At 40.2% G+C, this 13762-nt stretch overlaps 1 protein-coding gene across 2 annotated transcripts in view; it reads right to left on the bottom strand.

The window, feature by feature from the left end:
• The window catches only part of CNTNAP5 (contactin associated protein family member 5), a 293699-nt gene that overhangs the window by 79867 nt on the left and 200070 nt on the right, over positions 1–13762 (bottom strand). For both annotated transcript variants that reach the window (XM_039381219.1, XM_039381218.1), the window contains exon 13: positions 7617–7817. In XM_039381219.1, the coding sequence (XP_039237153.1) occupies positions 7617–7817 (201 nt within the window). The remainder of the gene's footprint in view (positions 1–7616; positions 7818–13762) is intronic.

The raw sequence follows: 13762 nt of genomic DNA, 5'->3' as shown, positions 1-13762 counted from the left end.
GCATAGGGGTTCCATCCCATCTGATTTCCCGCAAGTGCCTTGCTGGGAACATACTTTAAAACAGGGGTCAAATGAACTGAAAACAATCATAAAACTGAGAGTTTACAGCCCCAAATGCTTTTCTATCCTAAAAAAAATAATGTAAATAGAAATGTAAATCACTATTGCTCCATTCATGTGGCATAATAGTAGAAGAGGTCAGCTGAGAACTCTTCCACCTCTATGACTTACCTCTGCTATTCTCCAGAATCAGAAGATTCTATGCACTTACCCAAATTATACAGAGAAATTAGTTTAATGTCAGTAAGACAGTCTGAGTCCAAGATGCTCAAAGTAAGACAGCTGAAGGAAGCAGACAAAGGGAAGTGTGATGAGAACACACTCCCCACTGTGGCTCTAATGAGGGAGAAGGAACAATTTTCTGCTCAAACAGCAATCCTGCTTTCTTTCTTGGGTAGTGGACAGGTTGCTGTCATAGCTAATGACTCATTAATATAACAAACCATGGATTAGCTGTTTGTTTCTAGTCACCATTATTTATTAATTGTAAACAATATGCTGAGTCCTGCAAACTAAAAAAAAAAAAATAAAATAAAAATAAAATACTATCACTGCTCACGATTAAGGAAATGCTGGCTGGAATAGCCTGAAATAATTCTGTAATTCTTCTCTTCTTCAAACTCTGTGGATGAATAGTTTATACAACTGAGTTTGTCAAGCCAGGGCTATAATTAAGACATGTTTGGTTCTGGCATACATGTGCATGTCATAAAACTATCCATTTCCAAACTGTCATTTGGACTGCAGAATTCCCTGAACTCAACGTTTTGACATTGCCCAGCTGGGAGCACTTCACTATCTCACAGGTGTCACAGGCTGAGCAAAAGATATTATCAACTTTACTCCAAACCAGAGGTTTTTGGGATCAAAAGTCCCAAACTACAGAGGTTAAGTAAACACCTTGCAGCATCAGTTCATAGCACTGACTTCCTTGCACCACCACCAATAATAGTGCATGCAATGAATTCCAGAATCCAGGCTCAAAATCTGTTGTCTACATTTATATTACCTTTACCTGTCCTATGTGCCTTCATTAATACCCCTAGTCAAGCTTCCTTTATACTGGAAAAGATCTTTTCCATGTCAGTAAAACATAGTAGATCTATTCAGTTTGGAGTGACAAATTTCTTTTGTAAATGAACCATAGAAGGTCTTTTAAAATAAAATAAAAATTAAAAAAAAAATAAAAAAAGTATTTTTCCAAAACTGTATTTTTGTAAGTCCTTAGACTTACAAAAAAACCCAAACATTCAAGGGAGGAAAAAAACCAAACAAACCACCACAAAAAGCAACAGAAATGTCCAGCATCAGCAGAAGAATGAAGGATGTATTCCATAGAAGCAAACAGGAGTTACCCATACAAGCTCCTTCCTCACTACTCTATCAGTCCCCACTGTGAGAAGCATTTTTAAACTCACTTGACACATTGTGTCTAAAGAAAACACAGATAATGGTGCTCTAGTGTTCATTGGAGCAATCCTGGGAGACTCATATCTTTTTCGTGTCACTCCAGGTACCATTATAAGCCTGCTCTCACCTGCAGAGGGGCTCAAAGAGGGAACACAGTTTCCTTCCACCAAGTTAGAATCCATTCAGTGTATGACTGAGCAAGGATTTCTTCCCATATTTTTCCTGTCATTTGGCCTCTTGGCTGCATTTCCCTCTCAGAGAAACACAACAGGACTGCATGAGAAGTAGTACAAGTAGCTGCTATTCCTTCCCTGGCAGATATAGCATACTGTACCTCACTGCCAGTCTGGAGAGATTGTATAGGGCAAGGGAAAGAAAGGGTCAGAAATGGGAATAATGATATTTCCATTACTCACAGATGCATGCATGCAGGATGCCAAGTTACCTGCCTCATGAAACAGGTTTTTTATTCTGCTTAGACCACCTGCATTATAATCAGCTGCACACTAAAACCAACAGCATCTTTAAAAACGGCCTCTGCATCTCTCCCTCCAAATAAGGGAGTATGTGGCATTGCTATGGTGAACTCTGTTCAAAAAGTGTCTAAATATAGCACAAGTTATCTAAAATAGTGCTTGTGAGAGAAGCTGTCAGCACTGCCACTTTGGAGGGGAGAGACAAGGTATGGTGATGGACACACAGATGGCAAGTCAGTCATTCTCAAGAAAGGGATTCTACTTACTCAAGAATAATCAGTGCATACAATCTACACCTACCACCTATCCACCACTCCTTTCAACATGAGCCACTTTTTGAGGGCGGACTGCCCTGTTCTGTGTTATTTTGTGCTATGACAAATAGTCTTCTAGTAACGCAATAACAATTTAAAGTTATTTTGTGCAAGAACAAATAGTCCCCTGGTAGTGCAATAGCAATTTAAAGTCCCTGGAATGATAAATTGGAAATTATACTTAAAAGGCATAAAATAATAGTGAGCAAAACCCCATTGGTAAATGACTGCTTGTTATGGGTCATTTGAGATCACCTCAGGATACATCTATGTAAAATGATTCATCAGAATCCAGGTTTCACACTCCTTTCTCCATAAAGATTTACACTGCTATAAAAAGTGGTGTCCCTATTATATGAAACCTTGGTGCAAACCACATCTCAAAAACTGTGGGCACTTCAGTTGAAAAAAAATACTAGAGCTAGTGAAAGTCCAAGAAGAGTAAGAGCACTGTAAAAGCACTGGATGAGTACAAAACTCTGTTTCACTGCATACTGCAATACAAGAACTCACTGTACTGAGCAAAATAGCAGTCAAAAACACATTAAAACCCCCACAAATGTAGTTCTGTAAAACAGCAAGTGAGGAACTCTTGGAACTTGCTTTCTTAGGTGGCTGCAGAGGCAGGCAGCATAATAAAGTTCAAAATGTGATTAGATAAGTTTATGAAAAACAGATCCATAGTAGATACTAAAAGGGATTGGCAATAGCATAAACTCTAATGGCCTTAATTGAGCAACGGTGGGTGATGGGGACATATTGAGGGATGTGCTGAAGACACCAGACTTGTGTACTCACCTTAAGCTGCATCTCGCCAGCAGCCTCTATTGGAGGCAGGACCCTGAAGGACCCCATTTCTTAGCAGCTTTGACATCACTGGTCTCATATGGGACCAAGGAGGGAGCGTGCACAGAGTTCTAGCAACATACAGGGCTAGAGCTTGAAAGACATTGAACTGTCTGAGCAGCAGAATTAAATCTTAAGTCTAAATTCAGAAATTAGGACATGTTCCCTGCTGTGAGGTAGCACTACATCTTTCCCTCTAATAGGGAGTTACAAAATGCAAATGCAGTGGTTCACCAGTGAGGGCTAACAGCTGCCTGACATAAGGGGTCACAGAGCTCGTGATGGCACATGGTGCAGCTTGACACTGAGATATGGGACTAGCTGGGAGGGAAAGGGGAGAAGAGGAGATGGAAACCTGGACTCAAGTCATGTAACAGTGGGACTTGACAGACCATAAGAGGGATAGGCAGGAAGATCAGGAAAGAGGTGAGTAGCTTAGGGGGGATGCTTGAAATCTAAGCCTGAGGTGACATGCTGTGGTTATTCTACTAGAAAGAGAAAAATAAGGAAGAAGGCAGGAAAAGCCCACCACCTACAAACATTCCTATTTATTTGATTTTGCTCTAGGACTGATCTTTTCTCAGTCCCTGCCTACACAAATGTACTATGAACTTGACAGACTGTCAGCCAACTATTGTAAAGCAAGCTATCCTGCCACTGATACAGCCGTCAGTGCTAAGTCCTTGATAAGGTGGATGTGAGGCAGATTCACAAATGTTAAGCATTTGAATACTTCTACTGCTTCCTGAAAACTGAGCAAATTCAGTCAGATCCAAGGGTTTACTCAGTTAATAAAGTGTTTTCATACCTTCAAACATCTTGTATGTTAACAGTTTAATAAACATGCATGGGCACACAAGCATCTACCCTTGCACACATACTCTTTTCCTAGGTATTGCCTGAAATGCTCCATAAAGAAAGGAAATGAAAGACCTAGGGGGCTACATTTCTTTTCATAGTCTCAGAACACAGATGGCACATTTAGAGGTAGCCCAAGCTTCCTGCCCACCCCCCTCCTCTCCTCCTAGCTTGACTTGGTCTCTACATCTAAGGATAAGGTGGTGGTAAAGTCTGCAATCTTTTCCTAAGAGTGTGGATGACTTTCCTAATTAATGCCAACTGTCGGATTTGCTCTGGTTGTGTGTCTCTCCAACAGATATGGAAAAGTCACGAGAAACTTGCAATAACCGGTCATATAAGTTTCATTTGCCAGCACCATAAGAAAGCCAGCTCTTTCTTTGATGAACAGACATCTACTCTGATGTTCACAAACCTTCTTAAAATCTGTCTGATGGCAGAGATGTACAAAAATGCAGTTCAGGGCAATTTAATTTTTGCTTTCAAAGGCATGCTTGCAGCTAAACCGTACTATGACAGTGAGAACTGATAAGGCTGTTCCAGACAGCAGGAGGTGGAGATGAGTAAACTCCTTTGCCAACTGCCAGATTGCATGTCTGACACGCTGCAGATGTAAATCCAAGTAACTCAATGGGGATACTACGCTCAATCACACCCACTGGGGATGTGCCTGTGTCTTCAGGGCAAGAGAGAATATAAAGAGAAGAAAGACAAATTCCTTGATATAAACTGGAACAACTTTATGTAATCCAGAAGCCTTCCTGGGTTTCTCTCTGAGGCAGTCCTGCGTGCCTTGCTTGTCCCTTTCCCCCATGTCAAAGCTGTGAAAGCCAAAATTACTATGTAACAGCATACAGCTTTTTTGGAGAGTAACACTACCAATGCAAGAGGAAAGAGAAATCTTTTTATCACTTCTCTGTGAAACATGATAGTGTTTAGGTCTGGAAGACAAAGATTTGGTGTGTTGGTGCTATCAGCAGAAATATCCTAATCATGTGTTCCATCTCCCCGAGAAAAAAAAAAAAACAAAACAACAAAAAACAAATAACCAAATGAAAGGAAGCTTAGAAACGGATTAGATTTCTTGAAGGAAGGGGAAATTTTATAGCTTTTTGTCAAGATCAGGTGTACCTCTGGGATATGCCTTTCCATCAAGCATTCACCACTGGGCTCAGTCCAGAGGTATTAGTAAGAGGTGATATTGAGCAAACCGGACTAAGTCAGGTAACGTTTCTTTCTGGCCTATGAAAGCAATATTGTCATCAATACGTGTACATCATATACCAGCTTCTGAAGGAAGATCTGAAGTGTGGTTTATTAACTGCACTTATACATTATGGCAACACAGAGAGAATGTGGTGCTTCAGGCATCCAAAAGCCTAGGCCAAATCAAGAAACAAAACCCAAGAGTTTTGATCTTTGTTCTGTTGCTCTGACCCCAAATCAAACTCCCTCCAGTCATTTCTGGGCATAAACAACACAGATGAGAACCTTCTGCAGCGAGTCCAGCAAAATACCCTAAAGTTATTCACACTTGTAGCTCATATTCAAATTTAGGAGCGGAAATTCTTTAGGTCTTAGAGCTCTTCAAGACACCTGGGTCTGTAGGTTCTTCTATAATATACTAGCAGTTCACCTTAAAATTAACATCAATTAATAGAGCTTTTAAGACTTTGAGGAAAACAATGCCTTTCTAACATTTAAAAATACTTAATACTCAGCTAAGAACAAATTACCCTTATTTTGTCATTTCAAGGACTGAAACAATTTATTTTTGAGCATGTTCCACAACTTGCCAAACTTAAAGCATTAGACTACTGAGAAACTTCAGGATGAAAATTTGAAAAATTGTAATTATAATGTATACAAAAGGAAGAAAAAAAGAGGAAAAAATGGCAATGTCTGCCACATGTGCAGCACTGGATTGTAATTTTTTATTATTATTATCTCTCAGATGAAGTTGTTGTAAAGAGTAATGAGTTGTGCAACTCTTGTGTGGCCAACTGTCAGGACCACAGTGGCACTATACCAACTGCAAAGGCGCAAGTCAGAATGCTGGACACCATCCCCACGTCCTCTCCTTTGAAGGATCTGAGTCACAAATTTGGTCCTCGACAAGTGGAGAACAAGCTGCCTGCCAGGAACCATCTTAGCCAGTCTGCCTGTTGTTTGATAACTTTAGCCCTGAAGATGGACAGTTTGCATACTGTCAATTTACACAAGATTATCATTATTTTTTTTTACTAAGGTTTGGATTCTTAAGAAGTGTCCCTAGCTTTAGAGAGGTCCCACTTTTAAGGGGTGTCTCAAAACACACTCAGAGTGTATGTTCGTGCAACACATGACCAAATACCTCACAGAATGTGTAAAAATCAAAACACATGCAGACCTGCTCTAATACTGTGGTGGTCATCCTTAAAAAAACATTTCAGAAATAATTCCTGTGGAATTTTATCTTTATAATATGTCAGTTGTGGTGTGGGATACGGAAGTCAGGAACACTGAAAGCATGTGTAAGACATCAATTCCTCCTCTTTATGAGCAAGTATGCCTGCATTTTGTTTTCTCTTTGTGCTCTACCCTGGATGCTGATATTAACATTTCATTCTTTAAAAAAAAATTAGCAATACAAGCAGTTCTTGGCTGGTAAAACTGATAATAACAAAAGACATAACTCACAGCTTTTAAAAATAAACTGACTGTAAGGCATCTGATTACTGGATCCATAAGCATTCAGTGTTATAGTAACGTTTTTGAAACCAGGAGGGTTTTTGATACAACTCATTAGGCAATGTGTTTTTAACACAATAGGAAATCCCATTGCAAGGTCCCCTTCAGGCTTTCCGTGGGATGTCTTCTACACTACTAACAAATGTAAGAGTTGCTAATAATCAAAGAATCACCAGGACCATACAGACATTACAAGTAACCAGAGGAGACTTTGAAGATAGCCGGAAGCCTGCCCTTAATGTCATTCATCTCTCTGGATAAGCAAATGTAAAATCCTGACATCAAGACAGAGCTGAGTAGAAGGCAGACATTCTGAGTAGCCACTGGAAATTTGGTACTGCAGAGAAACACAAATAGATCAGATCCTCTGCTTCCTTTTTTCTGCTGCATTAAGTCAGGGCAAAATATGTATTCCTTCTATCGCAAGGGCAAAGCTAGCTTTGGCCCAGAAACTGTACTACCAAACTGTACTTAAACATCATTTTCAGGGCTGTGGGACTCAGAAGAGGGTACACCCCTCCCCTTCATAACATTAATAGTCTGGAAGCATTTGGGTACTTTTTATATTTAATAAAGATAGAAACAGTAAATTAATAAGCACATCTCTTTTCCAACAGCTAAATAAAGTTTTTGTGGATTCTAGGCTGCACTTTCCATCGTAGAAGTTTTCAGGGTCTGTGCACACATGAATTTAGGGACTGGAAACTCCCCTGCAGAGCTCGTACACTCTTGCACCAGAGGACAAGCACTGCACAGAAGTATCCAAGAAATTAAAAGGTTTTTCACTCCATTCTATATTGCTACTATTAATTTTGTGTTTGGTTGGTCGTTTTTTTTTCTTCTCCTCACTTGCAGTGTGGCCTGTACCTGCTGTGTAATCAATAAGAGTTAAGAAGGAAAGATTTGGGATCGTGGCACTTACTCGGGGTATTCAGGAGACGTGACTTTTTGCAGTGGTAGGCTGCCTCCTGCTCGCAGTTCTCTGCACTGCTTATCACGGCTTCCAGCTGCTCCGCGCTGCTGCTGTAGTTGAAGGACATGGTGTACGGCTTCTCCCGGTCAGCTCCTTGGACTCTGGTTAGCCCTGTGCTGTTGTGCTGCACTGCAGTCCAGATCTTATCTTCTGTTAAATGAAAAACGATTGAATGGGAAGTTAAAAGCCAAACACTTTCAACAAGCCGGGAACAAAAACCCAATTGAAATCCAATGCTTTACTGCATTGAAGAGAGTATCAGCAGGACCCTGGGCTCCAAAATGGTTACTCTGTAATGAAGACCAATAGGTCTTCATTAAAGGTCAACGTGACCCACAGAGATGTTTCTCCCTGAACCAACTCAAACAAACACTAGGGTGCCTGCTGAGCAAGAGAGAACCTGCAAGCTTCCCGGGAACCACAGGAGATCTTCAGCATCTTCTATTGCCAGATATCTGAATAAAATTAGATGCCTTTCAGCTGCCTTTATCCCTGAGAGAAAAGACATAATAGTATGGCTCATGGGGGTAACAGTCATCTTTTGCAAACATATCTGTACCTGAGAGAACAGCCCACGCTGTCGTAACAACAAATGGAAGTAGAGAACCGCAGCTGATGATCTTGCACAAACTCACCACAAGCAGAAAGCAGTTTCTTGCCAGAAAGCTAAAACTGAGAGTATGTTCTTACCGCCCAGTTGGAAGTCAGATCACTCATTTTACTCAGTTCTGATTTTTCTACATATAAGTTGAGTGATGTCCTACTTGGATGATGGTACAGAACACCATATGACTCGGCATCTGTAGTTAACTGTAAATATTGATGCTTTTCCATGCTGGTGAGCCCATTCTCATTTCCTTCATTACATTTACTGGCAGAGCAAGGGATTTTGTAAGTGAGAGAAAGTAGAATGTAGGCTTAAGCACAACCTGCATCCTTACAACCTAGCTCACGACCAGCATTGGGGTTGGCATGATAATGAGAACATCACAGTTAGGAGCAATCAGCTTAGCAGGTAGGCTTTTCCTCAGCTGGTTCTGGGATAGCAATAGGCAAGGTAGCAAAGACAACTTGAACGTCTGGTTTTTGAGCTGGCCTGGAGTTAAAGGCAAACTCTTCGACAAGGATTCACAGGACTGAGCCCTGCATGTGCCCCACACTATTACTAATAGTCACATCCAGTAAATTCCGTCTTTATCAAAGACCCTGCTTGCCTAGGGAGGATACAAGATATCAAGAGGTCAAAAATTCAAGGTAGTAATTTCTAATCACCTGATGAGAGGGAGATTTCAATCTCACTTGCAGAAACATACAGACAGTTACAGAGGAAGAGGCGAGATTGAGGCAAGAGATTTCTATTTTGTTATTTAAGCTTCATCTTTGAAATCCTAGATAACACTGAATAGGATCTTTTCTAAGCTGATCTTAAAAACCGTGCATTTAAGGATTCAGATGGTTTTACCAGATTACCTGGCCTGAGTTCTTGCAGAGCATGAGCTATCCAGTTACTCCCCAATACACTGGCATAATGAGCCCAGTAGCTCTGTGGCCACTGCAAGGCATTGCAGTCGAAGTATTTTTTGTTGAGCTACAAATATCCGACAGATTAGTTCAACAGAATGCTAATAGGTGCATAAAAATCCTAAATGGACTATCTGTGCAAAGACACTGAGATGATTTAATGAATTGTCATTATGGAGGCATTCAGATGACAGGCAAGTAACAACAACCATCTGGAGACTAAAGAGGTTTGTTCCAAGACATGGCTGCAAGTTAGAGAGAAATTAACTGGCATTAACTGTAAGAACAGTTTACACAGAGTAAACCACACATTCACTCACAACCTTCTCATCATTTCTGTCATGGTAGACAGAAAGTTTGCTCATAGATCTGCAATTCTGTGGTTCTTATTGACTTCAGGATGCTGCTTGTGGATCCTTTGAGTTTGAGCTCAAAGAAACATTGTTGCAATGTGTGATACACAAAAGTTAGATTAAAGTCATAAGAAATACTACAATTTATTGCTTGTAATGCCTGTCCCAGCGGTTGTAATCACAGCCAACACTTTACCCTCTACAATCCTGCACATATATTGCTTTCAACACAATATAATTCAATGACTTTGTAGCAGACATCTTGTACATCTTAAAGTAGTGATTCTTATCAGCCAGTCTCTCTCTATTCTTTTGTTCTCTAGAGGCAATATTGACAAGAACAGAGTAGATTTTTCAGAAGCAGTTGAGGATGAGTTAACTTTCCTCTCACTGAAGCTGGTAGAAGTTTAACCTCTGCCTTAACTGAAATATCTACCAAAAAGACAAACACTAAGTTGTTGATAATGTGAGACATAAAATCAGGAGATGATGGAATAAACTGTTTGCTAAATTCCATGTGGACAGTCAGAAGCACTTCCCTGCTGAGAGTTCTTAACATAATTTTAAGAAAATGCAATGCAAATCAATGCTTACAATAGTGGCTACAGTGCTGCTCAGGAAGAACAGCAGCCTAAGGCTAGTGTTTCAGTGGTTAACACTAATGTACTTTCCAGGCTGTGCACCGATAAGGTGCTGTGTGGGTACGTGAAAAGTCAAAAGCATCAACATCTAGTAATTTAGAAGCAAAAAAGGGTTACTAGGAAAAACTTACTAAAATAGCATAGCATAAAACTGTCTTCTCAAAAAGCGTTGGAAATTTAATTAATTGACATGTTTGAAATGAGGTTGGATAAGACATCAGCAGATATATTAGCAGTAAGCACTCATTAACAAGTGTGTTGAACAGGTAATGTGACAGGTCTTACTCATATTTTCCTCTATGATTTTTCATTAATTTTCACAGTCTTGTTATCATTACAGCTGCACTCAGCTGTCCCTCTGAGATCTAAACTTTGACATTCAAGAATTGCATTTAGATCTTTTAGAAATAAGCTAACCTGTTTTCCATCCTCCAGTTTATACAGGGAAAAGGAAAAAACAAATTAAGTTTCTTTCTGTGCTCAAATTAATTGTGATTTAGCAAGTACTTCAGAATGGAGTTAAAAAAAGTTATAGCAGATGAAAAGAATCCTGGAGTTACATTTCAGAGATTTCCTAATCTACACATGCCTGATCTGTTACACTTAAAACTTCCACAGATTAGATCTGTGCTTTGCTAGTCACTTCAAAGTTTCCCTCTTTGCTTCATCTTTGAAGTAAAAGTAACCATCAGTTCAGCTTCTCAAAAAAGATCTATGTTTGTCTCACTGATCTAGTGAAAGGAAAGTAACAGCCACCAGCAAGCAAACCTCAGATCAAATGGGCGGGCGGCTCAACACAACACAGATGCACAACAAAAGAGCTGGTGGCAACAGGGTAAGAGGAGAAAGAGAGAGGTTTTCAGCCATCTCAGTTATGCTTCTTCCCATTTCCTAGGGAAAGAATAAGTACTTCTCTTTTAGAAAGAGGAACATGAGGTGCAGAGGGGTTAGGTAAGGCACACGAAGTCACACACAACCTGCTGGAAGAATGATTACATTCACATCACAATAAAAAAGTTAGAGAAAGTTCCTTCTTTCTAAAGGATGCCCTTCTGTTTACATGCAGCAAATGAGCCTGAAAATGACTTTAAATTTAGTTTGCTTTGGATAGAGTGGGAGAGCCAATACTGCTCCCTCCTGCACCTCCACTGACTGAGGGAGAAGTAACTAAGAGCTGGAGGGCAGGAAACCCTTGAACCATTCCAAGACAGCAGTAAGACCATCACACCTGCTTCCATAGATCAGAAAAACACTCAAAAATAATCCCAGAATTTCTTCTGAAGACCATCACCTTTCAGGTCAAGTCTTAGGGTTTATTCAAATACCATTTTCTCCAACTCAAACCTGGTACAATTTAGAAAAATGATCATTCTGTTTTCTCAAATTCACTTGCACAAGTTCTGCTAGGGTTGCTCTCAGAATAAGTTCAAGGAATTACATGCTTACTGCTCAATCCCTGTGTACTCTGAAGCCTACTGAGAACAGTCTGTGAGTTTGCACTTCAGGCATGGTTAAGGACCTATGTATGACATGGAGCTGCAATCTGGACATGCACACAGATCACTATAACTAGAAAGCAGTGCAACAGCTGTCTGCAACTTTGCTTCATGTTTTGCATGTCTTTACAGAGGCACACCTCTGCACCAATAACACTTACAGCTTTTGAAAGTGAGGCTTCAAATACTGTTCCTATTTCATAATTCAAGGATTTTTTTGTTTGTTTTGTTTTTAATTTCTGCTCTGTTTTGTTTACATTATATTTTAGGCAGTGACACTGTAATCACAGATGCAAACCAAGCTGAAAACTGTTAAACTAGACAAAGTTCTTGTTTCGTTTATTTCAGTGCAGAAGTTATCATTGTATTTTTACATCTGTCCATACTATGTTTTTTTCCTGTTTACTCAATTTAACAAGCTCTTCTTGCACTTGTGAATCTGCACTGAGAATTAAAAAGCTGCGCTCCAGGCATAGATTACTGTTTATTTTTATCTTCCATTATTCCACCTTATTATTTTGTTGGTTTCTCAGCTTGGTACAATTTCAAACTATACACAAGCTGAAAGTCATTCAAAACCAAATAGGAGAGTGCAGCCACATCCTCTACTGCATAACCTGGAAGAGTTTATTGTAGCCTTAAAAAGTGGATTTCCTAAATGCTTGTTAAACTGTTTCCATAATTCAAAGGTGACAATGCTTTAATTTCAAGGCAATGCTACAGCTTTGCACCTTCACAGTTTTCTTTAATGGTCCAATTCACTAGGATATTATGCTGTCTGTATTTGGCCCTAGGAGATGTTTTTACAGCATGGAACTGCAATGCATTAAGCACATTTTAGACTCTCTGTCTAGCCTCGCCCATAGTTGTATCATCTTGCTGGAAACCTCCAAGTTGCTTTTGACTGCACACAAATTAAATTATGGGAAATTAGAGCAGCTGGAAAACTGGCTTTCAATGAATTCTGTATTGCCTAATTCTCATTTTTATTCCTCAACTTGAAATATCCCTGTAGAGCACATTCCACCCATACAAACTGCATCATTCCTTTGTGATTTAGGAGGTTTGTCACAAAACAAGATTATTCAGACTGATTAAATTGCCAACAAGCCAAACATATGGTAAATGCTACATGAGAGAGAGAAAAATAACTCTCAGAGCTCATACAATGCATTTGTTTCATGGTGCTCTACATTGAATGCCAAATTTTATCCTGAACGCTGTACCTATAACTACAAGAATTACCACCAAAAAGGCAGATTCTCCTCCTTAAACACTGTACTGTTCTAAGCTGCAGTAGCAGTTTAAACCCTGCTGTAATACACACCTCCTTCAAAGAATATAAAAAGACCCGTTTCTTGTCACAAGCAGCTTTAATTCACTGATTCCAAGGAAATGTTTTCCAAGTCTTCTATGAAAGCCATCGATTACTATTTTTTACCTATTTTATTTTCCTGCTGGTTGACCCAGCAATACATGCTTCTGCTGCTTGTTTTGTGCTCATCAGCCTCCTCCTAAATTCTGATTTAGCCACTTCCATCCAGTGCAGAGGCAGTGCAATGCATCTCCACTGAAAAAATTCAGGACAGGGTGTGTGCGGGGATGGTCCCAGTCACCCCAGTCTTGCACGCGCCCACTCTCTGACAGTGCTGGCAGACTGCACCTGCCAGTGTGCTTTCCTCAGGGCTACCCATGCCTGGAATCCTTCACTGTCTGTAAATCCTTCCTGGAAGCCAGTAACTGGCTCCAGGAAGGCACCAGACCCTCAGGTCCACAGACCTGCTGTCCCAGCCCTGGGTTTTCAACTCTCCTACACCCCAGACATGAAGTTTGCTCACTCTGAGCCCATGTTCAAGCCAACTCTGTCAGCAGAATGGCCATGCCAGGCAGCTCTGATGGATGAGAATGAGACATCTCTTCCACGGCACTTTGCACCATGTTGTGCTGAAGCCCAGAGACAGCAAACTCTTATCCTGACAGCCTACTTCTTCCATATTTCTTCTAATACAGGATATCTACAACAAGCAGTGAGAAATATTCCTCTCCAAAAACTGAAGCAGCAGACACTGATCTACTTCCTAGCA

This window comes from Pipra filicauda, unplaced genomic scaffold, assembly GCF_003945595.2.
Source record: "Pipra filicauda isolate LSUMZ 115617 unplaced genomic scaffold, ASM394559v2 scaffold218_size1660888_pilon, whole genome shotgun sequence".
NCBI classification, from domain to species: Eukaryota; Metazoa; Chordata; class Aves; order Passeriformes; family Pipridae; genus Pipra; species Pipra filicauda.
This window is presented reverse-complemented; position numbering and strand designations above follow the sequence as displayed.